Here is a 15,294-nt window from a genome sequence, read left to right as displayed (position 1 = left end):
CTCTCTCCCTTTGCCCCTCCCCACTGTGCTCGTGTACTCTCTCTCTTTCTCCAAAATAAATAACCTTTAAAAACAAAACAAAACAAAACTGACATACTTTATTGAGATTTCATAAGCATTCTACTTCATAGATTAAGTAATTAATTTAAATAGTACCAAAAATAAATGATAAATATTTATATATTTTTAAATGTTAGTCTGTTAAACCTAATCATTACAAGGGATAGTATCCTAACAACTTCATATCTTAGGAGAATTGTTTACCTAAAGGGTTATCAAAAGTGATGAGCATAATGACTAGAACTGATTTCTATCACCAAACAGTACCCAAGGCCATTAGTTATGTCCTTTTAAGGGAGTCTTCAACTTGATGCTTAATTAGTATTAATGAGTCCTTCTGTCTATCTCTGTCCTGAATTGCTTGTCTTCAGTTCCATATGCGTATCCTTCTATCTTGTTCATTCTACAAATATTATTGAGTTGCCTCTGTGTGCCTGCCTGGAATATAGTGTTGAAACGCTGAGATCCTGCCTGTGTGTCACCAAAGCCAAGAGATAAAAAGTCTTTGAGAAGGTCAGTTTTTCTGGTGCTGCAAGGAGATTCAGCAGGGTGAGAGTAGAGATGTGACCTTTGGATTTAGCCACTGACAGGTCATAGGTGACCTGAGTGAACCAGTCTCAGTGAAGTGCTAGAGCTGGTTGGGGGGATAATGGGAAAACAAGAACCGGTGAAAGAGAAAATTGTTACAGGAAATTTCATTGTGAAACGGAGCAGGGAAATGGGGTGGTGGCTGGTAGTTTATGAAGTAAAGAGAGGTTTCTTTCTGTAAAATTAGAGGTGCTAGTGTGTGTTTGTATGTTGATAGAAATGACCCAGTAGAGAGGGGTAAATGGATGATACTGGAAAGAGGAGAGATAATTGCAGAAGTGGATGAGACCCACAAGGGGAGAGGTGTTAGCTTTGGAAAGAGTGAAAGAGCTTCGCCTTCTTGGCAGGCTTATGATAAAAGCTATATAGTTCATTGGGTAGATGTGGGAGTTCAATAGTGGGTATTTAGGAGTTTTGACAGAAGAGGGAGAGAAGTTGTGAAACAAAGGGAGGATTGAGTGCCCATTTGATATTTGTGGTCATAGTGTGTGTATGTTTCCTAGCAACTTTTGGCTGTTTAGGGGCAGGCGTGGAGAAGGTGGGTAGTGGGTGTTGCTGGGGTTTGTGCTTTGTCAGCGCATACAGTAAAGGGAGAGATGGGAGCAGGAGTTAAGGGTGTATTTGGAACACCCATTCCTTATGCGGATTCTCTCCAGGCTCCTTAACTCTAGATACCGTACATGTAAAGCAACAAACACCTATAAGTGTGCTTGACTTCCTGCTTTCTCTTTCTCTGATAATAGCTTTAATAAATAGCTTGTCACCTACTCTAGAAATTTCTGTCAGTCTCTGTTTTGACCTCTCTTTTGTCCCTTGACAATTGTTTTTTCTTTTTTAAAGTAAATACTTCAGAGTTAGAAATGACAGTATCTATCTATCCAATGAACTGCCTCCGTCACCACTGGCAGACTTTGTTCAGGCGTCACCCTCACTATTAAAGTAGCTCCCCGTATGCTTCAGTACTTCTCCCAGAGTGTCACCATGTCATTGTTGGAAGCACCAAATTTTTCTCCTTGATCCTTTGCATAATGAGCTTAAATGACCATCAACAGCCAAACAGATAAAATCCAGACTTCTTAGTGATATGTTCAGGGCAGCTCAAATGTCTCCAACCTACATTATTCCTTCTGCCCTCTCCAGACACCCAAGCCGATCATTGTGGCCTGAGCATACCTTTGCCAGGCTATTCTCACTGTTTGGGATGTCTGTCTCGTTGTAGCTACCTTCACTCCCACTCCTCCTCATCTGCTGGTGAAAACAACACGTTTCCAACATGTTTTCTTCTCTGGGAACCCGACCCGTGTATTCCTGTCGGGATTAATCATTCCCTGTCCGTACTCAACTGTAAGATTTTTTGAAGGGCATGTGCTGTGTTACTCATCTTGGCTTTCCCAGTGGCTAGCACATAGCAGCCCTTTCATAAATATTTGTTGAATCGTATTGGTTCAGGATTATATTTTTAGCTTGCCCTTTAAAAAAGAATTTAACAATATTATGCTAAAATCCTCCCTTTTAGAAATAACTTTTCAATAACCTATGATGTATTGAAAGTCTGTTCAGTATCGAGACGAAAAGTCTGGGAAAAGGAGGCTGCAGCACGATGGAAGGAGGGAGTCTGGGGATGCTCATGTAGTTGGTTCTGGCCAGTTCATGCAGGAGTGCAAAAGGCGGGGGAGAAAGGCAAATGGTATCTTGCTGAATATCGTTTTGCTTACTGCCTTAGTTACAGTTAGTTTTGGTTTTATAAAACAATTGCATAAACACAGCAAGAACTACTTTTTTCAGTCACACAAAAGAACCCTAAAGGTAGACGGTCCGTGATGGTCCCATGGCTCCACAATAGAAATACAGGCTTTCATCCTTCCTCTCCACTTGTGCTTACACACAGCTGCCACTTTCGGCATCGGTTTATACCACAGGATGGCTGCTGAAGCCCGCCGTCATGCCAGCGGTGGGGGGTAGAAGCAGGAGGAAAGGCAGAACAAAAAAGTTAATTTCTATCCCCATCAGATTCCTTGAAACAAAGTTTCTTTTTATGTCACATTGTCCAGAGGTACTTACGTGGCCACTTCAGGTTACCCAGGAGTCTAAGACAAGTAGTCTTTTATTCTGCGATGGAATGCACCCGCTAAAAATAATAATATAAAAATATCCTTCTAAGGAGAAGGAGGAGAGTGGAAGTTGGAATGGGCCACCAGCAGTCTCTGCTACATTTGCTCTTTAGTTTCCCCTCACATTCTCTTAGTTTGTTCATTATTTTTCGTTGCTAGATTGTTCTTCCCCTCAGCCGTAGGCTCATACCCTTCTTCAGCTTATTCATGCTGCTTCAGGCCTTACATCATCTATAATTTCTACTTGTCATATCTAAAGTTGACTCGGGTCCAGGTATTCCCATGACAACACACATATAAGGTAAAGATATAGATTAAAGAGTTTAAGGAGATGCTGGGTAGGTTTCCGAATAAGGCGAATAAAAAACAAACGCGAGCTCAGTTTGACCACAGCTGGTAATATTGAGGGGAGAGTTTAGTTACACTTGATATAAATATATCCTGTGTTAAATTTGAAATAAGGTAGATGTCTAAATTAAAGGAATAGCATAGACATGTGGAACATACAGTGGAATATATCAAAATGTTCCCCTTCAGGTATTACTTGTACTTTCTGCTTCAGGATGAAGCATCTTTATTCTGGAAAGCTAACGTGATTTTGAGCATTTTTTAGACCAACCTTACCCTTTTAAGTCATATTCTGATGGGATACCTGCTGCGCAGAGCAAAACTGTTCTCTAGAGAGGGAGTTCAATTGCTGGATCAAGTTGGGAATTCGGTTGCTATAACTACAACTTCACAGATATAAGCACAGGCTTTCATAGTCCTTGGAAAATTGGCATTGGTAGCATCTTAACAAAGTAAGTAGCCTTAAGGAGAAGGACTCTGATGTTTTTGTTTGTGGTATAATTGATATCATCTGATGCTTGAAATCTTCAGTCAGGGAAGTTGTCATTTGTGATCCTTGGTGTAAATGAGTGTGTGAGAGTTCACCCTGGATGTCCTTCTATGTAGTGATGTTTGGATTTCTTTTGCAAAAGTAAATATTGTATTTCATAAAGGTTTTAAAGTCTGATGTGTGTGTCAATGAAATGCAATATTCTCTGTAAAAAGTTGGATTTGCTTATCTATTGCTAAGTGTAAGGGAACTCACAACCACTATTTGTGTCACAGTTATTTTGGTGGGGGGGCTTGGTTTGGAGGGATGGGTGACTTACCATTTCACCTGTATGCATTCAAAGTGTCTTAAAATATGTATCAACTAATTTTTTTTTTTAAAAGAAGCATACTTTTAGTATTGGGAATACTAACAGAAAATAGGAGTAAGAATGTTATTACTAAGAGAAAGATTGCGACATGAAACAAATTATAGTTGGTGAAATTGGAATATATTTATTAAAATAAAGGTTTCCCATTAATCATAGTTCAGGAACCCTCTATTTTATTTTACTATGAGTTCAATTATATATATGTACATATATGTATAAAAGGCAACAATCATATATTTGAATGTTAAAGAAAATGACTTTATATTACGTACTGCCCTTGATTTTTTCAGTGTACTGGGAATTGTTTAAAAGTACTTGAAGAATTAAGATAGTTGAAATAAAGTAATTGCTTAGATGTGTATTACCATCTTTATATTAGAATTTAAGTAAACGTAATGTGTACTTAAAATTACCTTCTATATTTATTACTGATGGGAATATTGAACTGTAAGTTGAAAATATTAAAAAAAATTGTTTCCTTAGGTGTTTCTTACTTTGCCACTTATCTATGGCTTTATAGAGGTTATGTGGTTTTTGCAATGAAATATAAAATATAATTTCTGGTATTGCATGTTCACGTGTTATAGATCTATAAAAACACTAAGTAACTGTATTTTCTTAGTTAAACATTTATCTAAATTTTTTTTAGTCCTGCACTTCAAGATTATTTTTACTTTGTTTTTTATTGATGACTTATTCTATGTTTTATAGTTATAAACTGCTTAGTTTATCAACTTTATTAAGATAATCTTTAATTCTTAATTTAAAGATTTTCAGATAATTTAAAATATTGAGGCAGTGGTCAAAATCTGTCACTTTCCTAGTTTTACATTTTCATTATTATTTTTTGCTTTATTAAGATGAATTTAGACAACTTTCATTAAGTATACTTTAGTTTTACAAGTAGGAAAACTTCATTGCAAATCATATGTAATACACAATATTTCTATATCTATACCTATACATGTATTTATCTATCTATATCTGTATATATCTCAGAGGTCTGCTGCTGTTGAGATGGTTTATGTAGTCTAAAGTAAAAATTACTTAATTGTTATTCAGAATCTTGAGACCATCTCAGTTTACCACTTTGTCACCTGATCTGATTTTTAACTTCTATAATTTCGGAAGCACAAGAGTGAAGAGTTACCTGTGAATAGGGTCTTCTAGGTTTTATAATCATTATCCCATTTAAGTGAACTTTTTAAAAATTGAAGTAAGATTGGCATATATTAAGTCAACTTTTTAAAAAAAGATTTATTTACTTATGAGAAAGAGAGAGGGGGGGGGCCGAGAGTGGGGGGGGCAGAGGGAGAGGGAGAAAGACAATCTTAAGCAGACTCCCCACCGAGGGCAGAATGCTGTACAGAGGCTTGGTCCCACAACCCTGAGATCATGCCCTGAGTCCGATGATTAGCTGACTGAGCCACCCAGGTGCCCCTATTAAGTGAACTTTTAAAAACCTTTGTATGTAGTTAATTTTATGTATGGAAACATCACTGTGGCTAAAGCAGGGATTTTTTTTCCTTTGATTCTCTATGTCAGAGTATAAAGTAATTACAGTTTTTCAAAATAGTAGAGAAGAACTGGCTGCTAACTACTCTTGCCCAGGAAGTAAGAGTTTAATTTATCCAAACAATGTGCTTGTGGGATGAAAGTAGAAAAGACATTGGATTAGAGTCCTTGTGTTTGGCAATAAAGATGGTTAGCAGGTAACATGGGGCAAGATTATGAAAGGTAATTGACCAAGGCAGAGGTTTCTAAACTGGGCCGGTTAGTAGATTCATCTGGCTTGGGATGGGTAAAATCCTGAGGCCCAGACCCTAGAGATTTTCTTTTTCTTTTTCTTTTTCTTTTTCTTTTTTTTTTTTTAAAGATTTTGTTTATTTATTCAACAGAGATAGAGATAGCCAGTGAGAGAGGCAACACAAGCAGGGGGAGTGGGAGAGGAAGAAGCAGGCCCATAGCAGAGGAGCCTGATGTGGGGCTCGATCCCGTAACGCCGGGATCATGCCCTGAGCCGAAGGCAGATGCCACCCAGGCGCCCCAGACCCTAGAGATTTTCATTCACTACAATCTAGATTGGACCATACACTCTGATTTTCAAAGTTTATAAGCAGGTGGTCCATCAGATTTGAACTGAAAGGCTGGGCTAATGACCATGAAACTGATGTGTAACCATGAAGTTTAAAGATCAGTAGAATGAGAAGATCGTGGAAGATTTGACAAAGCTGGGACCAAGACAGGAACCCTATCTCAGTGGCCTTAGTGTGCCAGAGCTAAGGGCCTATTATTTTCAGGAAAATAGAAGTCTATGGGTCACGTGTACGTGTAATTTAGAAGGACTAATTGATGGAATTTAGAGACTGAAGTTACAGATGAGGGAAAAGATGGAGTGAAAGAGGTTCCAGTGCTTTGAACTTGCATGTCTGGTGGTGTGATGCCTTTGCCAGCTATAACCAAATCTGGAAGGAATGAAATGGGTGGATATCAGCATTGAAATGAATATATTTGATGTTAGGTGTGTTGTGGTACATTCTTTGACAGATAGGGGGAGCTAGAGGAGGTATGCAGAGAAGCTGGGTATTGAGTCACGGGAAACACTTTGGAGATACGGTAGTATAGGGTGGAAAGGTCGGTNTTTGGAGATACGGTAGTGTAGGGTGGAAAGGTCGGTAAATAGGAAGAATACAGAAGCAAAAATGAGATGCTTATAAGGTCAGAAGGCTATGGGACAGACTTCGACAACGAAAATTTTGCTGCTTGTTTCAGTGCAAAATTACCTCATGGCCTGTTTTAAGCAAACCNTTTGGAGATACGGTAGTATAGGGTGGAAAGGTCGGTAAATAGGAAGAATACAGAAGCAAAAATGAGATGCTTATAAGGTCAGAAGGCTATGGGACAGACTTCGACAATGAAAATTTTGCTGCTTGTTTCAGTGCAAAATTACCTCATGGCCTGTTTTATGCAATATGTTGCCAATTCTCATTAAAGTGGATGCCAGATTTCATAAATTCTATTGAAATTTTTCTTTCTTTCTTTCTTTCTTTCTTTCTTTCTTTCTTTCTTTCTTTCTTTCTTTTTATTTTCTCTTTTCTTTTCTTTTCTTTTCTTTTCTTTTCTTTTCTTTTCTTTCTTCTTTCTTGTGCATGTGCGAGAGAGTGCAGGGAGCAGGGTAGGGGCAGAGGGAGAAGGAGAATCTTAAGCAGGCTCCGTAAACAGCATGGAGGCTGACCTGGGCTTGATCTCATGACCCTGAGATCATGACCTGAGCCAAAATGGACGTTGGACGCTTAACTGGCTGAATCACCCAGGCACCTGCATTCTATTGAATTTTGTAAGCAAGGTAGTATTAATCTTTTGCAAAACGTAACTTGAAAATGATGATTTGGGTTCCTTCCAATTTTTCACTTCTGTCAACATTCATGAACATCTGTTTGTCTGGGCATATGTTTTTATTACTTTTTAAAAACCTAGGAGGAGAATTGCTGGATTATATGGTAAATGTATGCTTAGCTGTATAAAGAACTGCCACACTGTTGTCCATAATGGCTGTAATATTTTGCATTCTCAACATGTTTTGAGAATTCTGGGTGTTCTACCTCTTCCCCAACCCTCCGTATTGTCAGTGTTTTTAATTTTAGCCACTCTAGTGGATATGTAGTGATCATCTCACTGTGGCTTTATTATGCATTTCTTTGAAGACCAGTGTTGTTGAGAATATTTTCATATGCTTATTAGCTATTCATATACTTTTTCTGGTGAAATGTTAGTTCACCCACTTAAAACAATTTTTTTAAAATTGGATTTTGCCCACTAAAAAGGTCTATTTCTGGAATCCCTCTTCTGTTCTATTGATCTAATCAGTTTTTTTTTTTTAAGATTTATTTATTTTTTTAAAGAGAGAGAAAAAGAGAGTGAGCATGGGGGTGAGGGAAAGAGGGCGGGGGAGAGAGAGTATGATTCTGAAGCAGACTCCCCGCTGAGGGTGGAGCCCCAGGTGGGGCTCTGTCTCACGACCCTGAAATCATGACCTGAGCCAAAATCAAGAGTCAGATGCTTAAACAACTGAGCCACCCAGGCGCCCTGATCTGCATGTTAGTTCTTATACCAATACCACATTGTCTTCAATTGAGTAGCCTTAGAGTAGCTTTTGAAATCACATAGTATAAATCCCCAACTTTGTTCTTTAACAAAATTGTTTTAGCGCTTTTATGTCTTTACTTTTTCATATAGATTTTAAAATCAGCTTGTCAGTGTCAGATATTTGTTAGGATTTGATTGGATTTGCACTGAATCTATAGATTAATTTGGGAAGATTTATTCTCAACAATATCGAGGCATCCACATCACGAACATGGTATATTTCATAATTTATTTACGTCTTCTGTGGCTTCCCTTCGCATGGTAAAGTATCCTTTTGTAATTTTTAGTGTACAGGCCATATGCATCCTTCATTAAATTTATTCCCAAGTTTTATTTTTGTTGAAAAGTAGTAGGTTTTTACTACTTTGGTCTATAAGGGAAGATCTGAAACAGATTAATCAATATTGCCAGGATTGTCTACTTATTGGTAGAATTAGAACAAGTACTTATAAAAGAAGGTAAAACAAAATAAATACGGTTTATGAGAGATGTCCACATTTTATTCAGATGAATTAAATTAGTAGACATTTTATTACTTGATATCTTTGTAAGAAATTATATATGTGTGAATTTATGCTTTTATTTTCTTGTAAATGTGTTTTTTTAACTTCTAAGAATTTTATGAATGTGCTATTACTCAAGTGACCTGTGTTTTTGGGTCCTGTCTTACAAGGACACACCTACTATTTCAACTTCATTTATGGTATGCCAGATTTGGGGGAGCTTAGTGGCTAGATTTTGGTGCCGTTCCTGTAAGCCTTTAAAGAATATCAGATGCCTGGTTGAGACCTTGTTTGATTTTTGAGAACAGTTCAGTTTCTTCCTGGTGAAGGGCCAGTCTGAATCATTCATATGAATTCATCTACCCTTTTTCTCATTAACACGTTACATAGATCTGTTTGGTTATTTCTTGGTGTAATTGTTTTACCTGTTTAGTGAATTTTACAAAAATCAGGTTTTTAGATAAGATGTTAGAGCTAAGCTTCTTTGTCTCTTCAGCTCCTACATGATTAGCTTTGCACAGTGAAGTGGTGAACATTTCACAAAGGCATTCTGGATAAGGCATGTGTCTATATGCTGAAGGGGAAGGCTGTTATGGACCATAACTTTTATGCAAACTGATCAGCTGCCATCTGTGTACAAAGCACTGTGATCAGCAGAGACCTGTTTGTGCCACTGTGTAGACTGATAGCAGCAGATCAATTTAGCTGAGCTGTTCTGTAGCAGTTCGGTCACGAGGACATAGACACTACCAAAGTGTAGTCATCATCACACCACTGTCCTTTGCTGGTTTAGATTGTGGCAAGAGAGAAAAACAGCTGAGGTAAGATCCACCTTTTTTCTCTTGAAGGGATAAGCAAGACCAAGAGCAGCTTCTTTGAACTTTTCCCACATTGTTTTGATGGAAATTTATGCTAGTTTTTTCCCATGATAATGCCTCAAGCTAGGTATACAGTTCAGCATCCCTTTGGTGGAGAGCAATGTGTGTAGTACAGCTTAGATAAATTCTAATAACAAAATTGCACTGCTGAGCACATCTAAGCATTTGACCTTGAAGACTCATAGGAGAGCAGACATTGCAGATTTCCCTACTTGCCCTTGACTTACAAGAGAGGAGATAATGAATTAATAGAAATTGATAAAGAGCGTCTGTCAGGCAGCCGCTGAGGTCATGAGGCTGGTATGCGGAAGCAGTGCCCATACAACATGCGTAACACATAACTGCAGCCAGGAGGGGTGGGTGGGTCATCGAAGCAGGAAATTAGCCTTCAGAAGGAATGTTGGCTCTCTGCACAAGCTACAGCCGCATGGACTCACTGAGAGAAAACACACAGGGAAATGGGGAGTGCTCACTGCTGCAGAGAAAAGATCTCCCGTAGAAGGTAGCAGCGCTATTGCTGTTACTGGTGCTTCAGAGATATGAAGACAGTGCAGGTTAGATCTTTATTTTTAAATGAATTAAAATGTTCATAGTACCAATAGCAAATGTTTAGTACTCCTCCCGTAGTTAAATAGACAACAGGCTGCCGAGGAAGGAACCGAGAGGAGAAGACACAGCTTATGAGGCCTTTGCTTGTAATTTTTCTCTTGTTGCTCTGTTTTAAGCAAAGGTTAAATGTTGAGATTTGCCGTGGAGCAGTCCACCTCCGTTAATTTGTGCGGGGTGATGATTGTTAGAACATTTCTACATGAGCCTTGAAAGGAATTTAGAGACTCGTAAGTGTATATTTAGTTTTCCCAAATAGTTACGTCTGAAATATGAGTTTGTGAAAGGCAGTGCTTTAGAAATAATTCGTAGTTTACGCACACATGTAACTTATATGTGTACTTGGTGTGTGTATGTTTTTGTTTTCAATAGCTGTTACCTTTTTTCCCCCCTTTTGGTTAACCCCATGAGTGAGGACAAAATATTTAAAAAGATTAAATGCATTTTTATTGTACGTTTTTCAGACCATATTGCTTTTATACTTAACGTTAAAATTTACTCCTAAATATTCTGATTGAGAATGGGATCGATGGCGTCAGCAGTCACTTGTTAGATTTTTTCCCCTAAAGTGAACTGCTGTTCTTCTATTTAAAGGCAATGTCGTGTGAATATTTTTTGTGAGCCCCAAGTGATAGATTGATTTTGGTTCAGGAGCATCACGTTCAATCATTTACTTGCCTTCTTACGGAAGAAAATGAAATTTAGTAACTACTTATCACTAGCTAGAAATAGGTATGATAAATTAGTATCTTGGAGTATCACATTTTAAATCATTTTATAAATTAGGATCGCCCACCGGTATAATCTCAGTCTGATTGCTGTGCATATTCCCTCGCCGGGGATAGCCTGACATGAGTAAGTTTACATTCCCGCACTGAGGAATTGCATTCCACCGAGTGGTTCTGACGTACAGCAGGAATGTGGAGGCCCATACAAAGGGCAAGTTTAGGGACAGTGATAGAACAAGCTTCTGTATTCAGCAACTGGCTTTCGTGGAAACTTACATTGGTGGAAAGTGCTCTTGACTCCACTTGGGTGGGGAAAATGTGGTCCCAGAAAGTTAAGACAGGACGGCCTTACCAGAGTAAGATCCCTCCGTTCCCTGTCTGGTGTATTATTACCAAAGGTATTTATGAAAACTAGGTAAGCCTTTATATTTTCAAACATTTGTGCTTTCTGGTTGTGAGTCTTGAACTTGAAAGAAAGTTTATCAAGCTATTAAAATTTTCCCTATTTCACATTATGTAGAAGACTAATTGAGTAATTTTTTGTCTGCATATTTTTAGTACTATAAAGTCATTGCATTTTGCACCTGTAAAGTATTGAAGTTAACTTATTTCAATTTTAAAACAATTTGTAATTCTTAATTTTAAATTTGTTCTGTACAAAAACTTCGTGGGAATTAAAATCTGGATTGTTAAACTGTTTTTGGAGCAACCCTTCCTAAATTAGTTGTACTTAGGGAATATGAGCATTTAGGAATAATCTGCTTGTTATGCTCTAAGTGGTCTTTCTGTAATCATTTGTGTGAGCTTAACTTTTTTTTAATAGCTCAGAGAACTGATAGATTGACCAAAAGTGAACCTGCATCACTCTTCATTGTCATCTTTGGCTGTTCAATGTAAGATTATAAGGACATTCTGAAATTACATTGAGGTTAATAGTTGAAAGTCAAGCTGTATAGTGTATTCATACGGAACAGTTTTAGAAGAATTTAAAATAGGCTGAAGTAATTAAATTTTCATACTGCATAGACCGAAAGACTATCAGCATTCTTAAAACACATATAGCGTACTTCTTCCTGTCTCCCTGCCTCTTTCTTTCTGACTTCATGGCCTCTTGTGAAAGGCTGGTATCTAGTGCAGAAAGGGCTAGCAAGTTTTTAAATAGTCAGGCCAAGTCTCTTGGATAACTTACCCACATCTTTCCTGATTTTGAAAGTTTTTATGCATTTGTATTCGTATTTATGTGTATACACAGAAGGACTGAAATTATCAGAGGACAGGAATTTTTAAAAATAATTCAAAGTTTAAAATAAGCTATGTGACTTTAAAAATGAAGACGTTTAAACTTTAAAAATATCACTGTTTATTGTGGTATGTGGTATTATGAGCGCCATCTCAAAGAAGCAGGTGTTCTACTAGTTGAAATTCTGGCAGGGGCTGCTGGAAGAAGCTTGGTTTTCATAGATTCGATGTTCAAATCTTTGACTCTTCCAGGGTAGTCCTTAAGCTCTTGATGGTCGCTCGTGATTTTGCTGAATTTGAATTGTCTTCTGAATTACAAAAGCTGATTTGTCTTTTTCAATCAAAGAGGCAGTGAGTGAGCCTAGCCAGCCTCTGAGAGTCTACCTTTTAACAAAGCTCTGCTCTCCACCCAACATCTGGTTTGTGCTTCAGGGGTAACTGTGATACACTGTAGCAATATTTCTGAGGAGGTCTGGAAATAATTCCTCACAAATGTCAAGTTTACCAAAGACCAGAGTTCATGTTATTGAATGTGGAAGGGGACTATAGCAGTAAAGCAATAGAGAGGGTAAGGTCAGTGAGAAGGGCAGAATCCTGTATCATGGAATCTGATTGTCCTTTCAGGCATCTCATTTAACCTTCCTTCAGGTAGGTTGGCTTAGTTTCTTCAATTGTGAAAGGAAAGTTGAACTAGAGAAGCAGTTCTTATGGGGAAAGTAGTAATGCATTGGTCATACATATAATCGCTTGGGGGCCTTTTTCTAAATACAAATGTTGGAGGACCTTTGAATGTAGTAGCTTGGATTATGGCATACTTTCAGATTTGAAGCGGAAGAAAAAATGCTAAGAGACCCTGTACAATATGATTTTCTAAGTTTTTTTCTCAACTCTGAAGTTCTACAAATCTATTTTGGTTCTGAGATGCAACTATAGGAAGCAAATATGACATTCTTTTTGTTAAAGTCCTGGTGCTTACTATTCTGTCTGCGTTCACAACTTAGTGTACTCATCTTTTGTACAAGATACGTACATTCTTACATACAACCTATGTAAGAATAGGGACTAAATTTAGTGAGCTCTGTATTGATTACAGAGTTTATATATAGATTCTGTTGTATGTGTCCAGTGAGTGTTTGGAAGAGGAATGGGAAGCAAAATTGTGGAGATGGGACTAGCATGGCAGTACCCTCTAATTTATAGCCAGGGATAAAATAAAAATGGGATTAATGTTGGGTAAAAGAAAAATGTAGGTATAATTGACCTTTCAAAACTATTTCAGTAATATATGTTTACCTTTTCCCCATTTCTTACTGGTTCCACTTTTGCCCACAACTTTTCTCACTTCATTGCTAATTAATGTAGAGAAGAGATTGGTTCCAGGCTTGTTAGTGGTATAATTCGGTCATCAAAGTTAACTCTTTCTTTGTCCCTAAGATTTGCTATTATTTGGTCCAAGTGGTAGCGTTCCCACTTTTTGTTATTCAAGCCCTGAATTTTTGCCAAGAAACTCAACCTCTTTATCCTTACATAAAATATGCCATCTTAACTATTTTTTAAAGTTTATTTTTTTAGTAATCTCTACACCCAGTGTGAGGCTCAAACTCACAACCCAGAGATCGAGTCCCATGCTCTTCCGACTGAGCCAGCCGGCACCCCCACCCTTTTAACTAAGGTGTATAATTCAGTGGCGTTAATTACAATCACACTTAGGCAACCGTGACCACTACCTGCTTCCAAAGTTTATGTTCCATGGCTCCAAACAGAAACTCTGTAACTATTAAGCATTCCTATAACCCCCAATAATATGTAGTCGACTTTCTGTCCTTATAAATTTGCCTGTTCTGTGTATTTCTTATAAGTAGAACCTTACATTTGTCATTTTGTGACTGGCTTACTGCATTTAGCATCATGCTTTCAAGGCTGATCCAGGCTGTAGCATGTATCAGAACTTCAGTCCTTTTTAGGGCTCCCATTGTAGGTATTTATCACATTTTGTTTAAATATTAATCTGTTGATGAGCACTTGCGTTGTTTCCACCTTTTGGCTGTTGTGCATAATGCTGTACTGAACTTTGATGTACAAAAATCTGTTTGAGTCCTTGTTTTCAATCTTTTGAGTATTTACCTAGGAGTGGGATTGCTCCTAGGAGTGGGGTCATATGGTTAGTCTGTTTAGCTTTTTGATGAAGCACCAACCTGTTTTCCACAGTGATTGCATCACTTTACACTCCCACCAGAGAAATAAGAAAGGTTCCAAGTTCTCTATCCTCTTTAACACTTGCTGGGTTTTTTTGTTTGTTTGTTTTTTAAATAACAACCATCTTAGTATCTCATTCACATCCAGTATCAGGTGTGAAACGGTATCTCATTTTGGTTTTGATTTGCTTTTCTTTAATGACTCAGGATGTTTATCAGTTTTTCTTGTGTTTAGTGACCATTTGTATACCTTCTTTGGAGAAAGGTCTATTCAAGTATGTGGCTTATTTTTTAATTAGGTTTGACTTTTTATTGTTGAATTGTAGGAGTTCTTTATATATTCCAAATATTACACACTTCTCAGATGTATGATTTGCAAGTATTTCCTCCTGTTCTGTAGATTTTCTTTTCAGCTTCTTGATGATGTCCTTTGATGCACAGAAGTTTTTAATTTTGAGGAGGTCCAATTTATCTATTTTCCCTTTTGCTGCTTGTGCTTTTAGTGTCATAGCTAAGAATCTCATCGCCAAACCATAAAACAGACTGAACTGTAGAGAACAAACTGAGGGCTGCTGGAAGGGAGGTGGGGGGATGGTAAATGGGTTAAACAGGTGACGGGTATTAGAAGGGCGTTTGTTGTGAGGAGCGCTGCATGTATGTAAGTGATGAATCACTAAATCCTACACCTGAAACTAATATTACACTGTGCGCGAACTAACTGGAATTTAAATAAAACTTGGAAGAGAAAACCAAACGAATCCATTACCAGTTCCAATGTCATGAAGATTTATCCTGATTTTTTTCTAAGAGTTTTGTGGTTTTGGGTTTTTTTAAATTTAGGTCAGTGATCATTTTCAGTTAATATTTGTATGTGGTGAGAGGTAGGGGTCCAGCTTCTTCTTCTTCTTTTTTTTTTTTTCCCAATGTGGCAATACAGCTGTCCCAGCACATTGTTCTTTTCCCATTGACTGAGCTTGGCACCGTTGTCAAAATTTGGTTAGCTATAGACATTTGGATTTTGGGTTTTTTTTT

The 15,294-nt window shown here is 37.7% G+C and overlaps 1 protein-coding gene across 13 annotated transcripts in view; it reads left to right on the top strand.

Annotated features, from left to right (window-relative positions):
• RAPGEF2 (Rap guanine nucleotide exchange factor 2) overlaps positions 1 to 15,294 on the top strand; it is a 231,490-nt gene that overhangs the window by 103,930 nt on the left and 112,266 nt on the right. The window contains exon 1 of one of the 13 annotated variants that reach the window (XM_034661436.1): positions 9,064 to 10,048. The exons of 11 other annotated variants lie outside the window; for them this stretch is intronic. Coding sequence is in view for 1 of the 2 variants with exons in the window: in XM_034661435.1 (XP_034517326.1) it covers positions 11,233 to 11,243 (11 nt within the window). In the remaining variant the exon portion in view is untranslated. Of the gene's footprint in view, positions 1 to 9,063; positions 10,049 to 10,792; positions 11,244 to 15,294 lie in introns of those variants that run through there. One more of the 13 variants, XM_034661435.1, reaches the window with a different exon arrangement.

This window comes from Ailuropoda melanoleuca, chromosome 5 (genome assembly GCF_002007445.2).
Source record: "Ailuropoda melanoleuca isolate Jingjing chromosome 5, ASM200744v2, whole genome shotgun sequence".
NCBI classification, from domain to species: Eukaryota; Metazoa; Chordata; class Mammalia; order Carnivora; family Ursidae; genus Ailuropoda; species Ailuropoda melanoleuca.
Note: the sequence above shows the minus strand (reverse complement) of the source record. Positions and strands in the feature narration are given on the sequence as shown.